Consider the following 19,304-nt stretch of genomic DNA (forward strand, 5'->3'; position numbering starts at 1 on the left):
AACACACCTCTCCCTAAACAAACACAAGCCTGTCCTGACCTGAAGAGGATTAAGCAAGGTGGGTGGAGATGGAGCAGAGTCAAAGCATTTAAAAGGTTTTAAGGGACTACTTATGGCATGGAAGGTTTCCTTAAGTTAGTGTTAAGAATGATCTGTCCTCTGTCCCTAGAGACCATTAAGAGAGACAGAAATTGGGACTTACTCTTCATTGAACGGCAGAGAGCACTACTGGAGGTAAATTACTAGAACAGTCCTATTTTAATGGTGCAAGTGCACTGACCAGCACTGCACAGACACCTTGCACTTGCTATTTTGGGTCATGCAGGTGCTACGTGAATAGGAGTACAGGTGCCTTCAGTTGCCTGCAAGGATTTAAACAGCATAGGGCAGCTGTGGACAACAGATATTGATTCATAGATCAGTGTAGACCACTTAGTGGTAGAGTTAGATAAAAAAGATGGATATCATTCTCATATCTATCATTGACTGGTGGAGAAATACTTACTGTTAAACAACTACAATGTATTATTTTAAAAACCTTTATTTAACGAGGAAAGGCTCATTGAGATTATAAATCTCTTTCCAAGAGCATCCTGTCCAAGATAGGCAGTAGCAAATTGTTATATAAAAATGACAAAATACAACAAATACTAGTTTCTTAGAGAAAAGTGCTGCTAGGTGGGTTTCCTTCCCTTTGGACAGAGCCAGGCCTGCTCTCCCCATGGCCTCAGTCTTTCTGCCAAGCTAAGGGTCTGCTGGTTGGAACCTCATATTTAATGGACACATACAAGCTTGGTACTTTTACTCATTCTCTTGGCAAGAAAGCAAATATGAATTTCCTAAAAAGGGAAACTATTATTCTAAAATAAAAACATGGGATAATAATCACATCATTTATTATTTTATTCAGTATGTTTTTGTTATTACAAAATAACATCGGCTGAATGTACTGTAAATATATATTCCATAATGACCAAGACATAGTTATTCATCATAGTAATTCATGTTTGACTTTACCTTCCTCTCCTGAATTGTCTGTAATACTCCCTTTACCCACATCCTTCTGTCCTCAGTCCTCTCTTATGATGAGCAGGTCAGAGATTATGAAGATGGACAAGACCATATCAGTAAAGGAGCGACTTCTGAAACAGCTTGAACAAATCATTGCAAGAGAGAATTACAATTTTGAGGAGTTCCTCAAGAGGAATGAGGAGATATACATGGAGTACAGAACATTGTGAGCAGTAGTGATTTCCTTGTTATTGTAAGTTTGACTAAGACCGAAGTGAATGTCATTTTTCAAATATGGGAATAATTGTAATGCCTCTGTTGTCAGTTTTCAAGAAGAGGGGAAGTCGGGACAGGAGAAGAATGCTGCAATTGAGAAGTTAACTGATGAAATATGGACCATAAAAAGGTAGCAGTACGAAAATATTGTAAATTTAACATAAATATGTTCACATTCTCCATGCTTTATGTGCATGAAGTGAGAAACCAATAAGTGCCAGGAGAAGACCTATAATCAAAAGTGAGCAATTTAGAGGTATTAATCTGCAATGAGTAGTTTGCAGTGGGATGCAGTAGCATGTTAAATGGATCTAAACCTAGTTTTTCTTCTTCGTAGTCAATTTGCCAAGATTGAGGCATTCCTTAATAAATATAAGAGATACAAGAACATTCTGTTCATGCTGTCGCCTCCGGAGTGGCAGGAGGCCCAAGAGGCAGAGGCTTTGAAAACTAAAGTCGCGTCTGACAGAGACGCTCAGGATGAGCGGAACATGGAGCCTCGGGAATCAGCAGTTAGGCAGGGTAAGTGTTAATTTACATGAAATAGGTTAAAACTGCCAGGTTTGTTGATCCACTGATATTGGCCAAACCAGGTCCAAGCTGTCTCATATTTTCCAGTGTAAATGAGTTGCCAAAATTTATTAACACCACTCTTGTATGAGATTTAGGAATCCCTTAAAAGAACAGTCCCATCGATTTCGGATTGCACCACGTTATAACTGTCGACTCACAAGATACAGATTAAAAACAGACTGCAGCAGAGGCTGACATATCCTGACTTGTAAATATGAATAGTGCCAGTAGTGTGATGGGAATGACAACGTGCTCGCAGGTTTGGCGAGAGGTTTTGAATTCAGTACAGGTAGCGTGCAGCCTTTGACCAGAGAGCCCACGCTGTCCGCAGCCCACAACAAGTAAGGAGACACCAACACACACACATCCATGACTGATGATGCTGCATATCTAGTATTTGTCTTTTAATGAATGTACTCAGTATAAGGCAAAATAATAACCAATATTAACAAATAATAAAAAAGAAAATTACACTCTAATGAACGTTATCCTTTTTCTTTGGTATTTCAGGATCACAAATTCTAAACTGGACTGCAACAACTCAGCAAATGAGGTCAGTTCTCCAGAAGCGCTACCTCATTTTATCTAGAGTGTTTATTTGACCTGCTCACAGTGAGGTGTCACTTTCCCCGTCCTGCAGGAGAAACTGGAGCTATACTTCTCTGATCCCCAGCAGCTACTGGGTCTGATGTCAGAGCTGACTGAGCAGAGCCTGTCCCTGATTCAGAACTCCACCAGGGTGGATGAGACACTCGTGGAGCTCCGGCAGGCCATAGAGGCCAGCGTGAAGAAAATGTAAGCATCACATTTATCCAAAAGGCTCATTTTAAACTGTAGTCCCCAGTAATAAATTAAAGTGTGAAGTTGTAATTTCAAAGATGCGTGTAACATACAAAAAACATGTATATAAGGCAAAATACTACATACAGTGAACAACTTGTGGCAGTAATTCCATGCAATGCTAAATCCTCTCTGTTTATAGGAAAGAGGATGAAGAAAAACTAACGTTGCAGGTAAATGACATGAAGCACAGAATCAACAACGAGAAGTCGACAGCTACAAAGCTCAAAAAGAAGGTTCAGCTCCATGACTCATTAAAAACAGAGGACCAAGTAAGTATGCAGAAAGTACTGTATGTTTGGCTACATTTTATCCACCTTGTTTTAAATGTAAAAGCTGCACTTAGCAACGTAAAATTGATTCACGGGGAAACACAGCAAAATGTTTTATGGTTTATTGTCTCCTCCCCTCTGATGTATCCCACTTACAGGATGTTTTGTTGGATGCACTGGGCAGGAAGGTGAAAGAAGTGCATCACTGCTGCGTGGATAGCCGGTTGACCACCCTGAGCACTTTGGAGAAGCTGTCCAGTGTCGAGTACCGTATGTCTTTACTGCTCCAGCTCATTGAGACCATCCCTGAAGAAAGCTTGGAGGCACTGAGGCAGATTAAGGACAATGAGAGGAGGAACAGGTTTGTTTCACTGACCACAGGCCTGAGACTGGGCCTGTAGGTCAGTGTTTCTCAATGGGGGCACTCTGAGGACGATGGGGGGGGGCTGGTAGCAATATTTTGGAAAGGGGGGCGCTGAGCTGCTTTTGGGGGGCGTTTGCTTAGTTGGAATTCTAAGGCGAGTTTACACCAAAGATTCACAACAATACGAGTTTAAACTTTAAACTACTTGCAAAACAACTGTGGTCTGCAACATTAAAACCTGCCAATTTGCGACTGGACGAGACTGTATTTTTCTCTGGCAGCTACTTGTGGTGCAGCTCCATAAAGGGAAGTCAGAGTATCATCTGTAAAATTTTACCCACATTTACCCACGTTTACTGTGTAAACTCTAGAAAATGGACGCTCTCTTTCTTGGTTACACATTTACAAGAGGGATATTCCACTGTTGGACACCAGCGAGTGACGTGGACCCACCTCGCGCTGCGTGTCGCAGACATTTTGTGCCAAAGCAGATATATACAGTAGTTTCAGTAGGTTATAAAAATGTAACGGTAAAAACTGAAGCCCTGTCTTGCTCTGTTGGGGATTGTAAGCGACACGTTATCAGAGGTGCTGAAGTTAACGTGTGTGGAATTATTTTGAGGATAAAAATATTTAAAAGCAATAAAGAATGTCTCAGAGCCTCACTACATTATATTCTATTATATTCATATATTTTGAGTTGACACCTGCCACCTGAATTTTCCACCATAAATTGCAGAAATGTTCACCAGAATGCAGGGAATTAAGTCTTTAATGCTCAAAATCATCTGGGGGAAGATTTATTAAGTGCCCCATCCAAGAAAGCAGTCTCTGGCTTCACACACAGTTTCTGGGAGAAACATTCACTTATTAGTTAAATATAATTACTTTTCACATGGCTTTTTTGTTACCTGGGAAAGTAATTGAAATGTCGTTTGTCTTTCAATTATGTGATTTTTAAATGTTTTAATAACAATAGTAACAACAACAATAAAAAAATAATAATCAACAATATTCAGGGCAAATAGCCAACACTTTTTTGATGGGGGGCGGTAAGGGACCTGGATAATGGATAGGGGGGCACTGACGAAAAGGTTCAGAACCACTGCTACAAGCGGGGATAGTAGTGTTGTAGTCAAGACCGCCCAAACCAAGACCAAGTCAAAACCAAGACCAGAGTTTATTGAGACCGAGTCAAGACCAAGACCAGTTCCCTGCATTGCATGGCATGCAATAAAATGTGGAACGAGATCATAAGTACTTCACAAATTAACCTGAAAGATCCACATTCCCATTAAAACACCCACATACAAACACTAAGTTCTGAAATCAACATAAAGGAGGGGTGACAGTCGTTAACGGTAACAACACATGTTTAATTAGGGTCATTGGTTGCATTTGAAGCAATATGTTTTACATCCAATCAAAGTTAGGATGTTAACAAATAAATCAGACAATGCAAAAGAAATTTATTGATCCCAAAGTTATGGTCTTGACTGGTCTTGAAATAAAATCCAGAGACCGAGAAAAGACCGAGCACAAATGCGGTCGAGTCCGAGACGAGACCAAGACCATCAAAAAGTGGTCTCAAGACCAAGACCGGTCTCGAGTACTACAACACTAGGGGAGAGCAAACAGTTTTCTGACCAAAATATTTGTTTTTGAAAGTCTATATGCTAACAAATATCAACTGTAGCAGAATATTTCCTAAGATTTAAACATGTTGTTAATTTTATTACATCTATCTATCTATTTTGACTTTTATACTTTACACCTCTCTGGAGTTACTGGAGAAGTTTCAATCACATGAGACAGAAACAATCCTACACAGCCACCACTTGAATCTACTTCTACAAATAGTATAAGTCTAAAAATATTTCTGAAGCCTAATCTTTATCTGCAAATGTGCAGAAATACCAGGTTAAACAGAATGAAAAGACATGCAAAAAAAATGTCAACATTAGAAATGAAGCTTCAAACTATTTGGGACAGCCCAACAGATTTGGATCTTGTCAGCAGAATCATCACACACGTGCATCACATTTCACAGTTTGTGAAAGCCCTGTTATGGATAGACATTTCACACTGGCTTTTTATCTTCAGTGTAAGAAAGGTAACATAAAGAACTTTGAATAGAGATATTATGTTTCCCTAAAGTGCATGTCACATGTCACAAAACCCTGTATCCTCCTCCGTGCGATGTTATGTTTAAGGCTGCATGAAGAAAAGCTGAGACTGGAGAGGGAGAGACAGAGAGAAAGGATGAAGAAGTGCATGCAAAGGTCTCTGGGTGATGGCAAGAAAATAGTAAGTAACTCACTTCAGAATGGATAATAATAGTAATAATAATAATAATAATCTTTATTTATAGAGCACTTTTCAAAACTGTGTTACAAAGTGCTTTCACAAGAGCAAAGACAATAAAACACATAAAACAACTAACAAGATACACAGTAAAAGCAGGAAGACACTTTAGAAATTAAAATAGAATTAAAAGGAAAATAAATAAATAGATTTCTTCGGGCAGGCTGTTCCAGAGCCTCAGGCCCTGACTGCAAACGCTTTGTCCTCTTAAGTTTTGAGTCGAGAGTCTAGAAACAGCTCTGCCCGAGGACCTCAAGGTACGTGCTGGTGCGTATGGGACCAAAAGGTCATATTTTTTTGTTCTGGTTAAAGTAGGTAGGTTTATTGTCACAATATAACAAGTTATAGAGTAAAATTTAGTTTTGTAACTCCCTTCTGCTATATAGCAGACTATATACATATAATAAAGAATCAATTATGAAAAATGGTAAAAAGAAATAAACTATCATCACTGAAAGGCCTGGCAGCTCAGTGCTGGACAGTCTGAAGTGGATCAATAGAGTTTTGGGTCAAGCAAGTAAAAAGGCTGATCCAGGCGTGATGAGATAAAAGCATTTAAAATGGTCTCTGTGTCCTTAAAAGTCATTATCGATCGTGTTTTTGATATATTTCTAAGATGGTAAAAACACAACTGCTCAAGCTTTGTCGTGTGCTGCTCAAAACCTAAATTACTGTTAAACCAGACTGCAAGATTTAGCAAAAGGCTTGGTATGATTCACTAGGGAACCAGCAGATGGCAGTATTTACTTTGCCATTTCCTGGAACCCAATGACCAGGATCTCTGTTTTGTCTGATTTCTGCTAGAGGAAATTATTTGACATCCACTTTTTGACATCACAATGGCATTGGCATGTATTATCAAAAAAGACCACATTCATTTGAATGGCATTCTACACTGCGTGGATAATGTGTGTCACTGGGTAAGATTTGGGGGAAATCTGCTGGAATACATTATAACTTAATACGGAAATAGGGGAAAGTGGGAAATGTAGTAATTTGGAGAAATACTCATACTACTACCTTTGTGAAATAAAGGCACCAAACCTCCCAAATCCATGCTAAAAATTAATGTTAGTTTAAAAAAAAAAGAAGTGTGCAGAAGGCTAAAACTTTTTTCGTTTTTTCTTTTAGATTAAAAGGAGGCTCATGCCCAGATGTATCCCTCTTGAGCCGAAGATCAAAGTCAGCGATGAGGACAACATTCCTACCGAGGATGAACTTTACGCCGAACTCTACACCAATGAGGACGTGGAGTAGAAAATAAATAAACACATACTGTTTGTTTTCCATGCCATCCAAGTGTTGATACCACATCTCAGGTCAGGACAGGTTTATTTCAAGTTGAAACTTGAAACAGTGCGGAGAGTGGACTGGTAGCTGAGGGGCCAGTTTACCTGCTGGGCACTACCGAGTTGCCCTTGAGCAAAGCACCGAGCCCCTGACCGCTGGGGGGTGTCTGACTAACTGGCAGTCCCATGACTTAACAGTTTTTTTCAACTGCTAACAAGCATTTACCTAAACTCAAGATACTTTATCAAAACTCTTAACACAGCAACACACCTACCACACACAATTAGCCAAATAGTATATTTTCTGCTCAAAACTACATTTTGTTCTTTAAAAGCATCTTGGAGACAAAAGTTAAAAAAGGTAAGTAGACTCGAACCAATGGTGCTAAAAACCTCCTTCACCATCCTAGCGGGAACAATGTCTAAAGCACAGTTGGTAGGTTTCATGGGGCGTACGACCTCAGTGAGCAACGACAGAGAAACAGGCTTAAATTCCTCAAACACAGCAGAATGCACAGGAGCAGCAGGTACAAACAAACTAAAATTGACACTGGCGTTTTGCCTGACTGATACTTTATCAATAAAATAACAGAGAAACTTCTCACACATACTGATTGAAACCTCTGTCAAAGCAGAGGTGCATGGTTTATAGTGCTGAATAACACCCTAGATTCATGGCAGGTGTTAGTTATGACAGATGAGAGATAGTTCATCTTCGCCAACTTTACAACCTTCTCACATCTAATGTCATCTCTCACTATGCATCTTACTGATTCAGCTACCCCTCACTGGCCCTTTTCCTCTCCCCGGCCCTATTATTCTTCATTTCCTTTGAATGATGTAATGTTGTAATTCCTGACTATGACCACTGGAGGGCAGTGAACACTCATCACAATAGTCTACAGGTTCAAGACACAATACTTGTGTTGGCTAAGAACTTTAATAAAACAATAAAATAATGAAGACAGTGGTGTTACTAATAGTCTGTCCTTCATGTGTGTAAATAGCATGATGAAAATATTTAGATTTCAACCATCATGTTACTTGATTTGCACAAAGTACTGAAATGTGCAGCTTGATTACCAAGATATATTTTTACACAGCACTTAATGGCAAACAAACAAAAATAATTCAAAAGCTCTTTTGCATTATAGGCCTACACAGATTTATGTAATACGATACTATTCCTTACAACAGATAAAAAGGCATGTTTATAGAACGTTTTTCATTAATATCTACAGAGTAAATAACATAATTTCCCCCTCAGCCAGCTGGTCCTGAGGCTCTCTGCAGTAACAAGTCCCCAACAGCCTCAGGACAGCAATACCAACTCAAGCAGACCAAACCAAATTATCAGCAAGCAGAAAGAAAAATATATTGAATACTGGAAAGAAACGACCAAAACACAAAGTAAATTACAATGTTATCTGACCCTAAAAAGAGAATTCACACTGGCAAATTACCTGAGTACAATAAAATGTCCCAAATTAAGAAAAATGCTGACAACATACAGACTGAGTGAACACAGCCTGGCCATAGAAAAGGGTCACCACAGACAGAGCTGCACTTTCTAACCTCATGCCCTAAATATAAAACACTAAGACAAAAACACTATGCAAACATTTCCCAAATATACCCCAAATTCGAATTCATATCAGACACACAAAAACTCCCCTATTTACTGGGAGAAATGCCCAAATGCGAAATAATTTCTGCAAAATATGTCTCCTCATGCCATGAAGGGAGGACAACCAGTGGAACCTCAGACTAACAAATAATTGTACAGATTTTCAAATAATTATTATTTTGACCATTTGATATTTTAGTAATTGTTTTGTTTTTACATTTGATACTGATACTGATTTTTAATCAATTAATTATTTTTAAAAAATGGGGTTTTTTGTCTATTAATATATACACACACATACATTTATTTATTTTATTAAATTTTTTTATATACTTTTTTTAACACACACACACAATTATCGTTTTATTTATTTATTTTAATTAAATTTTTAATATATATATATATATTTTAACACACATACACACACACGCTTACTGTTTTATTTATTTTATTTTTAATATATTTTTATTTTTTAACACACACACACACACACACGCTTACGGTTTTATTTATTTATTATATTTTAATTTTTAATATTTATTTTTATTTTATTTTTTTAAACACAAAAACACATACACTTTGATTACTTTACGCTTTAATTGTTTAATGAAATGTATGGGGCTGATTGTTCTTATGTTGTGTATATATGATGCTTTGGCAATGTTGTTATTACATTCATGCCAATAAAGCTAATTTGAATTGAATAACACCTACATTTATAGTGGCCACTGGATGGAGTGATCAACTGCAAAACCTGATTATGCATGTTTTCTAAAAATGTGCATTGAGAATACAAAACTATGATTTTTATACATTATTTATAAAAACATTGCATACAATGTTTGAATACAAAAGTTTTTTTTTGTACACTGACGTTTTAAATGTCTCATTTAATGCCACTGCCACTCCATTTTCAAAATCACACTGAGGTGTTCAAACCCAGTGCCTTTGTAAACACCCTCTGTGCATCCTCAGCAAGCATGTTGAGGAAAGTATAGAGAATTTTATAGGTGGAGGTAAAAGAGAAGGTCATTGCTAATGGGATTCCAAATATTGGAATGAATCTTGTCGCTTCCTCTGCTGCTATTATTGCAGATGTTATTCCAAATTGACAACAAAGCTTAATGACAAGATCAGGGGTTATTTTTGTTAGAGCCAGAGGTGAAACAATGATGTCAGTCAGATCCTTCAGTGGCACATGTGTAGTATCAGCAAGTCTCTGCACTGACCAGGAATCAAGACCAAACCCAACTACGTATTGTGTGACAGCATCAACCAGCAGGGCTACATCTACAACAATAGAAAGCCCAGGAAGTGGTACAGCTGCTACAGCTGCAGATCCAAGAGCAATGTATTTGATTTGGGCCTGGAAAGCCTTTTTCTTCTTGTTGATGATCTCCAGGCTGACATTGGGCATGGCAAACAGCAGAGCATTCCTCTTGTGAGCTGGGAGATCTCTCTCTAGAGTTTCCTCCAACTGATGGAAATCATACAGGTGAAGTTCAAAGTTGGACACCAGGAAGACTTGTGGAGACTCAACACCTTGTTTTTGAAGACCTGTGTCACAAAAAAATTAATTACTGGTAAATCAAGTGCACAGTTAAACTAAAAGGGATTTATTTTTAAAAAAACTTTCGTTCAGAATAAAAGCAAGGGCTAGTAATAAAAGAATCCTTGACAGGGAAACTGCTCACTAATCAACAGAAACAAAGACAGCATGCCACGAACTGAGGACAACCAGTCGAAACTCAGAATAGACTCAAATATAATAATTGTTCTGAAATGTTTTCAAACTATTATTATTTCCATTGTCTGTTATTTTAGTAATTGTTCCTTTATTAGTTTTTTTTTTGTCTCATATTTGATACTATTTTTTTCTTTGTCTATTAATATACACACAGTCACACACTGTTTTATTTTAATTTTTAATATTTACTTTTTATTTTTCAACACACACACACACACACACACACACACACACACTTATATTGTTTTATTTACTTACTTATATTGTTTTATTTACTTATATATATATATATATATATATTTAGAGTGATTAATGAACTGTATAAAATCAACTGTTCTTTTGTAATTTATTTTTAGCTTTGGAAATATTGTTGTTTTACATTCATGGCAATAAAGCTAGATTGAATTGAAAGCACAGACTGATAACTGGTGTTAGAAAAGAAGTGAATACTATAATAACCATCTTTGCCACCGTACAATTCCTCTTTTCAGAAATTGTCAACAAGTCAATATTTTGACAATATGTCAAAATACCTCACCCACCCTGCATTTTATCTTCACATCATTTATGCATTAACAATAAAATAGAGCCTGAACAGTAACTTTAACTCTAATTAAGCTACTATTTATCGCTCAGAGTGGATGATTATTTTTTATGTGCAGTTTAAAGGACACATTATTACATTTTTTGTATGTTTTTTTTCTGCCACTGTGTGCTTTGATTAGAGGACATAAAAACTAACACACGTCCCTTTCAAACTTTTAACCCCTTCACCCATTCTATTGTTTTTCCCATGATCAAAACTCCTCCACTTAGCTTTATTTGTCAGGAGTGATTTTGTTGACTTTGAGTTTTGATGTGTGCCTGAATTTTAATATATGTGTTACGGCAGAAAATTGTATCCTCTTACATTTTATCTTTAAAAATACCATCACTAACAACTACATTCTGTGATACACACACAGACACATAAATCTAGGTTGTCCATGGTTTTCAACGTGCAGTTGCCTTATCCTTAATGCATTTCATTAGGTTATTTATTTAAATTAATTGATATTATTTACCCTGTCATTGCTGTGCTGTGTTGTTATTTTTTCTTGACTGTTTTCCTTTTCTTTCTCTGCTGGTTACTGCTGTTGTTCAGCTGGCTGTCTCCTGTGTGATGTTTTAATATAATGGAAATCCAGCGATAATCTCACACTGATTATGATTCATTGCATGAGTCACTTACCTTGAATGCAGTTTTCCCTGATTTGTGCAAGAGTCCTTTCCGCGTTGAACTCCCTCTGACTTCGTCCCTCATTACGTATGTTTTCGTCAGTCTTTGAGCGAACAAAGTAGAACTTTTTCTTCATCCTCTGAATCTCCCGAGTGAGCTTCACATCATTTTCTCTGAAGCGAGTGTCTGAGATGATGATGAAGAAGTCAAACTTCTCAAATCCAACATGCTCCAGGTACTCGTCAGCTGGAAAACTGGTGGAGCCAATGCCAGGAAGATCCCACAGTGTAACATTGGGAAAGTTTGGATGGGGGTATGGTGTAACCTCCAAGGTGGTTTCTACACAACCAGTAGGAGCGGCTCCCTCATCCCCATTCTCCATGCCTCTAAAGGCATTAACAAAGGAGGATTTACCAGAGCCAGACTCTCCTGTGATGGCAATATTTAATGGAATTTTATTCTCCTGAACCAAATACTGCTGGATCTTTGCAGCAGCTAAGGCTTGATCATTGTTTTGTAGAGCTGCTTTAATTTCATTTTTAAATGATTCAAAATCCGAAGGATGATCCATGGTGATCTTGAATACTGGAATAAAAGAAAAGTGAAAAAGTCACACAGAAAAATAAAATATTTATATGATCCACTACAACCTGGAACACAACAGATCAGTTTTACAGACTTTTACTGAATATTAGAAGCTACTCACTCTGGAGTCTTAATGTAGGTGACACAAGAGCAGACCACTTGTATGAGTTACTGAGACGTTCAGCTGCAAGAAAAGCAGATTCTTTAATCTTATAAGAAACAATAGAGTTCACAGAGTCCAGCCCTTTAGACACTGACCAATGGAAATGTCCTTCTGTGAGTGTCAGACAACCGATTGGTTACTTGTAAAGCAGCTGACTTCCAAGAAACCTGCTGATTTACAATAAACATGGAGTGCTTTGCGCTTTATCTAACCCTGTCAACGTGATATCATGGAATGGCACGCCACTTTTAAGAACATTTTGGCGTGTCATGTCAGCGCTATTTAAGCTTTTCACGCGTCATTTCACGCTGTTCAGTCCCAATAGACCTAAGCAACACAAAGGAGCTTAGCTCCCCTTAATAAGACATCAGCTCCCCTAAAAGCATGATTTATGATATATTGGGGGGTCTCCAAAATATTGACAGCATGCTTTATTGACATGAATCTCTATATTTCTCTATCATCATTACGGTGGCCGGGAAGTGCAAAGCAACATTACAAAGACTGAAACACTTTTACAAAACTTGAGACAAAGTTACATTTTGGAAAACATTTTTACCCTACCATAAAACACAGTTACATGGGCGAAACACTTTTACCAAGGGCAAAACATTTTTCCCAAGGACAAAACAAATTAACATTTTAGAAAACAAATTAGCAAGACGCAAAACACTTTTACCCGTCCCGAAACAAATTTACTAACGATCGATCCCTCACGGAAAGGGAATGTACCACATACCGGAAGTGACGAGTGAACGCGGGTGATAGGTGTTGTTGGTGAGCGCGGTTAATTCGTGTTTTCAATGTGGAGAATATGGCGTGAATATGAAGCATATAGGAATTTAAGTTTTTGGTGACCGAACATGGACTGCGACCGAGGGATGTTTTGCCCGTTTTGCGGTAAACACATGAGCAGCTTAACGCGGTTTTGCTTTACGTGTGTCGGTGTTTGTAGTTTTTAAAGGACGCGAACCAGACGGAAACACAGGGGACTTCTCGACAGCCGGACAGTGCTAAGCAAAGTAAGTGTAGCATAATGCTAGCTATCTGAGGACATATGGACAAAATTGGGTAGTAATGCTATATATATATATATATATGCTTTTCGAGCGGCTTCTAACCTTTTACAGTCTCTATGCTTCTAACTTTCTATTTTGAAACGAAAAGAAAGACAGTCTTTTAACTATGGGCCAAAAGCAAGATCTAGGCCTAAAGAAAGAAAAAACGTGCAGGTAAGTTGTACTGATCGTCCTATAAAATTTTGCAATGTTCTATATATATATATGTGTGTGTGTGTGTGTGTGTGTGTGTGTGTGTGTGTGTGTGTGTGGATTTTACCTATACATGAATTATATCTTTGTTATATTACCACAAGTGACGTTATTGTTATTACCACATGGAACTGACAGAACTGATTTAAAAACACTCCCGTTATTTACAGACCCAGAGATAGCAGCACCTGATCTACTGAAACAAGCTGTCCAGAAAATGAGAACATTTAAGTACATGCACGAAGGACCTTATGTCCTTTTGTATCCAGACTGCTCAGAGGTGGTCCATGTGCCTGGGTCAGAAAGGCCATTTAAATTGGCAGAATATAATAAGGAAATAGGAAAGGCATATTCCAGGATTACTTTTTTCATTTGCCTAGAAAAGCTCTTTAAAAGAGGTTAGTGGATCTCATAATTCAATATTTTTAAATATTCAAATACTCTGCTGAAGGATAAATAATGGTTGTTTGATGTAATTTTTTCAGAGTACGATACCTCAGATTCTGATTCTGAAATTGTCATCACAACAAGGAGCAGAGCTGAATTCAATCGAGCTGACACTTTGGTACATCTGTTAGTTCTTTTTTTAAACCAATTATGTATGTTTGTATTTATTCATTTTCATATAATTTATTAGATTTATTGGATTTTAAGCATAACATCAATATCCTGATCAATATTTTAGTGAAAAAGGCTTGTTTTGATTATTTTGCCGTTACTATTAAACAGTAACACAGACAACCATTCAGCATTGATATACTGTGTCGTAATGTAAAAAAATGATGTAAGCTGTTGAAAGTTGTTGATCATTTTATCCGTTTCCTCTCAGGTTTTTGAACCACAAAATCGAAGTACTCCAAAATACAAACTGGAAGATGAAAGGTAGGTGTTGCGCACTTGGACACAAAGGAACTTTCAGGCTTGCATGGGTTGAAATTATTTATTTACTTCTTGACTGGAAATGATAATAATAATTCATATTTTATTGGGCTACAGTGCTTTCACTACCAGGTGCATTATCAAAAACTGCTAAAACTACTAGGAGATATTTCACTACTTATTCACAGACACATTATACATACATTTATATTTCTGCACATAAGCTCAACGTTGCTACATGCTATCAGCCGTTTCTGTAACTGACTGAGGTGCCCCCTCGCTGCATACCTAGAGTACCCACAGCTGCCTGTGTGAGCTTTACTTTTAACATCACAGAATAAACCTACTGAAATACAGTTGCTCTTGCAGGTGAATAAACACAAATGACACAAATTAACCAAACCATTAAAAAAAACACATGAGAATGAAGTGGTACCACTGTCCCACATCATTTTCGTTTCTACAAAGGTACTATAGGCCTTTATTGAAGTGTCATCCAGAACAAACTAAAAGAACTCTGAAACTTGCAATACAAGTAATGTAATAGTTAAAAATAGTAGTTTGAGCTTTCTCTTATTTTATACCTTTTCCATTCAAAAAGAAACTCAAACAAACTCAGATTTGAGTTCAGGAAGCGCTCCTATCCACATGTTCTTAAGAAATAATTTATCTTAAATTATTTAAGTTGTTGATGTGATCAGAGAATTAGCTCGGATGAACTTGAAACAGAAAACGCCATATGTATGCGATTTATAACGAAATAATGTTGTTGTTTTTTTGTATAAATCTTTTTGTTCCCTCCCTCTACTACTACATGTTACTCAAAACTGCCTTATAGCTTTTATCATGGAGCTAATCATTGTAATATGTTTTATCATGTTTCAGAGATGCACCAGGACAATCATCAACAATTCAGCCAGGACAGGTAATAAGGCAGACTGTGGCAGCATGACATTTCTTGCTTTCAGTGTTGTTGTTTAAGACATTTTAATCTGTTTTTCAGATAGTAATATCTGATGCTGAGGATCTGGATCCACCTGAAACAAATCCAGAAAAACCGTCTTGCTATAGGTAAGTAAAAAAAAAAAGAAGATAAAGACATAATTTAAATTTATTTAACTGATTACATGGGGAAGACATTTTTGTTTGTAAGATGTTTTAACATGGTAATTTCCCAACAGTAAATACACAGACCTGTTTTCACCAAATGTTGAGCAAGAAGACGAAGAGCCGGTTGCTGTCAATGTGACGAATTTTCAACACACAGCAATGTAATATGACAGCTTTTGACTATAGCACTCCAGTTTTTTCACTCTACAATAGTTCTGGTATATCCACAAATGAAGTCACTTTTTGTCATTACAGGGAGGAGACGGGCATTACATTACCTGACATCGTGGCAAACCTGTCACTTCCTATTGATCACAAAAAAGTCAGCCGGTTCAACATCTCAAGGGCTAACGTTTGGGATGGGGCAGTCAGAGGTTTGAAGCGTACAACCTATTCTGAAACCTGTGACATGCTGGTGAAATTTACTGATGATACTGGTGTTCTGGAAGAGGGAATTGACACTGGTGGTCCAAGACGAGAGTTTTTGACTCTACTGATGAAACACCTAAAAGACCGGCCCATTTTTGATGGACCAGAAGGACATCGGATCTTGGTCTACAATGCAAATGGTATGCATATTGGTTAGATGTGTACTATAGGCTACTAATGGTTGGTTAATGCTCATTGACCATATCTATATCTATCATCTACTATCATGACATATGCTTGTATATTACAGTAATGCATTGTTTGTTTTATTTTGCAATATGAATTAATTCACAGCTGTTAGGGAGGATGAATACTACCTGGCAGGAAAGATGATTGCTGTGTCAGTTGTGCATGGAGGTCCAGGGCCCCATTTCCTGTCGGAAGATCTTGTACATTATCTTGCAGGCCAGCCTTCATTCAAAGCAACAAATAACTTAATAACTGATGAAGAAATAGGGAAAGCTTTGCAAGAGGTGAGAGTAGCATAAGGCTAGGGTATGGTAGGGCAGAATTTTACATAGTACCTGCAGTGTTTTGAGACAATGTTTACCTTCTATATCGCGTGCAGAATTTAATTAATTGATTAATTAGTTTTTAATAGTGTAAGATTACACCATGATATGTATGTCATTAAAAAATAGGCAAGGAGATACAGTGCACACAGTTATTGACAGGGGTGTTTATGCCCATTGTCATGTTTTTCAGATTGAGAATGCTGCTTCATTGGATGCTCTGCAAGAATGTATGATGAGACACAGCACAATGTTACAGACAGCAGGTTGTCTGAGACATGAGGCTACTGTGGAAGAAAAGAAAGAAATCGTGTCAGACTACCTCCAATGGTATATTATTGACCGCAACTCATCTGTAATTGAAAGGTAAGATGATATTTGTGGTGATGATTTTCTTCTTTTTTTTATGTATTTATATACAAATTTTCTAGATTGAAATGCCTCATGGTCCCCATCTTTGGTTTATGCAGGCATGTATATCTGTGATCAATTTGTCACTGTGACAGAATTTGTACCTTAGTGTATTTCAACTGATATGTGATGTTCCTTCATTCTGTCAAACTACAGTGCCTTCATTAAGTCTTCTCACCTTTATAGATGTAATTTAAAATATATATTAATCCTTTTCCTCATCAATCTACACACAATACATCATAATGACAAAGCAAAAACAGAAATTAGATCTCAAGATTCTCCTCCTGACTAATTCTTAGAGGAAAATCAGTCCAGTTACTCATTAAAGTGATCTGAATCTATTTCTGACCCCAGTTCTCATAGAGATCATGACATGCAAAGATGTTTTAGTATCTCTTGTGTGTGTGTCCCTGAAAATCAGATATTAAGAGTGTGGTGATGTTGATGGGTGTGTAAAGCTGTAGCTTCATACACGAGGAATCCAGGCAGGAATTACTTCCAAAGGTGCTTAACCCTAAAACAGGCAACGTGACTCACGAGTCACATCGTTTTTATTGTCTTTTTTTGGGGCATAAGAATGATTTTTTTCATCAAATCCTTATCACTTATGACAGCCTGGTCTGTCTTGAGTATGCTGGTCACATGATTTGCTTCAAATTTTTTGTGATCAATTAGTCAGCCTTACCTAAATAAAACATGGCTGCCAGTGGTGCAGAACAATCAAATTTTAGAAATAGTAAATATATATTAAACTAACTTTTCTCCTGGGGAAATTTTTTAAAATAATGCTGACATTAATTGTAAACATTGTATTAAGGCGCTGAAGGAGAAAATTAAGTAATATGTTGTTATTTAGTTGTTTTTATTTATGTTTTGAAATGTATGTGACTCCTGAGTCACGTTGCCTGTTTAGGGTATAAAAAAGGAATTAATCTATCTCTATTTAAAATGCACTATTCAAACTTAAATGATTGTAATTCAACAATGCTATGGAATATAGACCTAAGTTTGGTCTTGTTTTAACGAAAACAGTGAAAGTATGAAAATGTTATGGAAGTTTAAACTTACATTAAATCAAATATACTATTTTTTTTTCATTTTTTATAGAATATGTATTTAAAAAAATATTTATTACAATAAAATCAAAGCCATATATATAACAAAGTTGTGTTCCAAATTTGAAGTTGATATCACAAAAATTGAAGTTCCCATGAGATTTTGTTTAGGCATAACACCAAAAATAGCCACCGGGTGAATAATTGTATGCACTCTGCCATAACAAATTAATTAACTTATGTCCAAATGTCACTTCTGTCACAAAATATGTAACCTTGAGACTTAGACCTTTCTGACAATGTGTTTTGTCAAGATAAAAAAAGGTTTTGATCATAAATTATGAAACATGACGATGCCCAAAAGGGGAGGAGCCCATTAAATAACGTTTCTATAGTTACGCAACGTCCAATTTCAAAATGGGTTTCACAGGCTGTCTCGAGTTCGTAAGCTTTCGAATGATATATCATTTGTCAACATTAGATCTGGTGTAAACATGCAGTAACAGTCAACAGATTAATGACTTGGTCCTTTTTTATACCCTAATCAGGCAAAGTGACTCAGGAGTCAACTCATAAAATCCAAAAATATATCTAATTTTTTAAAAATTCTTTTGGATATGTTTTATTTAAGTCCAGAGGATATAAAAAATTACTAGAAATTATTTTTTGCTTAGCATTTTCCACTCTTGCCTGTTTAAGGGTTAAACAGCGTGCTGAGAAAATGGTTCATTAACTTGTGTGAATGTGATATTTAAGTTTTTAATTTTTATCAAATTTGCTACAATTTCTAAAAACCTGTTTTTGCTTTGTCATGATGATGTATTGTGTGTGTAGAGTGAGGAGGAAAAAGATTGATATTACTATTTGAAATTGATTATATAATGCAACAAAGTTTTGAAAATGTGCAAGGGGTGTGTAGACTTTCTGAAGGCATCGTATGAGTGCTCAAACCAACCAGCTGTCTGTGTCATTCCAGTCTTTTGTTTCTGTGTTATACTTAGTTTGTAACAATTAACATTTAATGTGCAACGCAAAAATAGGGTTTCTTAAATCAATTTTCAACATAATTTTTTCCCCCAGGTGTATGTTTAAGGTGGATATTAATTGTAGAGAAGAGAATATTTAATAGTTTTCTTTAGATAATTTAAATTCAATTGGCCCTACACAGCAGTGAAATGTTTTTGTTCACTCTGTAGATTCAGAGATGGTCTTTCAACCCTGGAGTTTTTGAATGCACTACAGCAACACCCTACTTTGCTGGCCCCTGTCCTGTACCACTCTGAAAGTCGAATCACTGCTTCTGA

General features: G+C 36.8%; 3 protein-coding genes across 4 annotated transcripts in view; 2 read left to right on the forward strand and 1 right to left on the reverse strand.

The window, feature by feature from the left end:
• The first annotated feature begins 6 nt into the window (after nt 1-6).
• Nucleotides 7-6,987, forward strand: LOC123979565 (cilia- and flagella-associated protein 100-like). Its single transcript, XM_046063533.1, has 12 exons — nt 7-58; nt 170-234; nt 1,074-1,237; nt 1,337-1,417; nt 1,625-1,809; nt 2,120-2,201; nt 2,371-2,413; nt 2,501-2,655; nt 2,843-2,972; nt 3,131-3,333; nt 5,550-5,643; nt 6,832-6,987. The coding sequence occupies exons 3-12, from the start codon at nt 1,083-1,085 to the stop codon at nt 6,955-6,957; spliced, it is 1,254 nt and encodes a 417-aa protein (XP_045919489.1). The 5' UTR covers nt 7-58; nt 170-234; nt 1,074-1,082; the 3' UTR covers nt 6,958-6,987.
• Nucleotides 6,988-9,218: 2,231 nt separating this feature from the next.
• Nucleotides 9,219-12,974, reverse strand: LOC123979569 (interferon-inducible GTPase 5-like). Of its 2 annotated transcripts, XM_046063539.1 has the most exons (4): nt 12,895-12,974; nt 12,289-12,351; nt 11,595-12,167; nt 9,221-10,173 (listed from the first exon to the last, which is right to left on the reverse strand). In XM_046063539.1, the coding sequence occupies exons 3-4, from the start codon at nt 12,151-12,153 to the stop codon at nt 9,536-9,538; spliced, it is 1,197 nt and encodes a 398-aa protein (XP_045919495.1). In that variant the 5' UTR covers nt 12,154-12,167; nt 12,289-12,351; nt 12,895-12,974; the 3' UTR covers nt 9,221-9,535. The 2 variants fall into 2 exon arrangements, with proteins under 2 accessions (XP_045919496.1, XP_045919495.1); XM_046063540.1 differs by lacking the exon at nt 12,895-12,974 and having other exon boundaries at nt 9,219-10,173; nt 12,289-12,462.
• Nucleotides 12,962-19,304, forward strand: part of LOC123979448 (G2/M phase-specific E3 ubiquitin-protein ligase-like) — a 6,454-nt gene continuing 111 nt past the window's right edge. The window contains exons 1-11 of the mRNA XM_046063371.1: nt 12,962-13,562; nt 13,772-13,999; nt 14,087-14,166; nt 14,431-14,483; nt 15,366-15,405; nt 15,484-15,551; nt 15,662-15,751; nt 15,846-16,159; nt 16,314-16,492; nt 16,725-16,897; nt 19,197-19,296. Of these exons, the coding sequence (XP_045919327.1) occupies nt 13,819-13,999; nt 14,087-14,166; nt 14,431-14,483; nt 15,366-15,405; nt 15,484-15,551; nt 15,662-15,751; nt 15,846-16,159; nt 16,314-16,492; nt 16,725-16,897; nt 19,197-19,296 (1,278 nt within the window). The 5' untranslated portion in view covers nt 12,962-13,562; nt 13,772-13,818. The remainder of the gene's footprint in view (nt 13,563-13,771; nt 14,000-14,086; nt 14,167-14,430; nt 14,484-15,365; nt 15,406-15,483; nt 15,552-15,661; nt 15,752-15,845; nt 16,160-16,313; nt 16,493-16,724; nt 16,898-19,196; nt 19,297-19,304) is intronic.

This window comes from Micropterus dolomieu, linkage group LG11, assembly GCF_021292245.1.
Source record: "Micropterus dolomieu isolate WLL.071019.BEF.003 ecotype Adirondacks linkage group LG11, ASM2129224v1, whole genome shotgun sequence".
NCBI lineage: Eukaryota > Metazoa > Chordata > Actinopteri > Centrarchiformes > Centrarchidae > Micropterus > Micropterus dolomieu.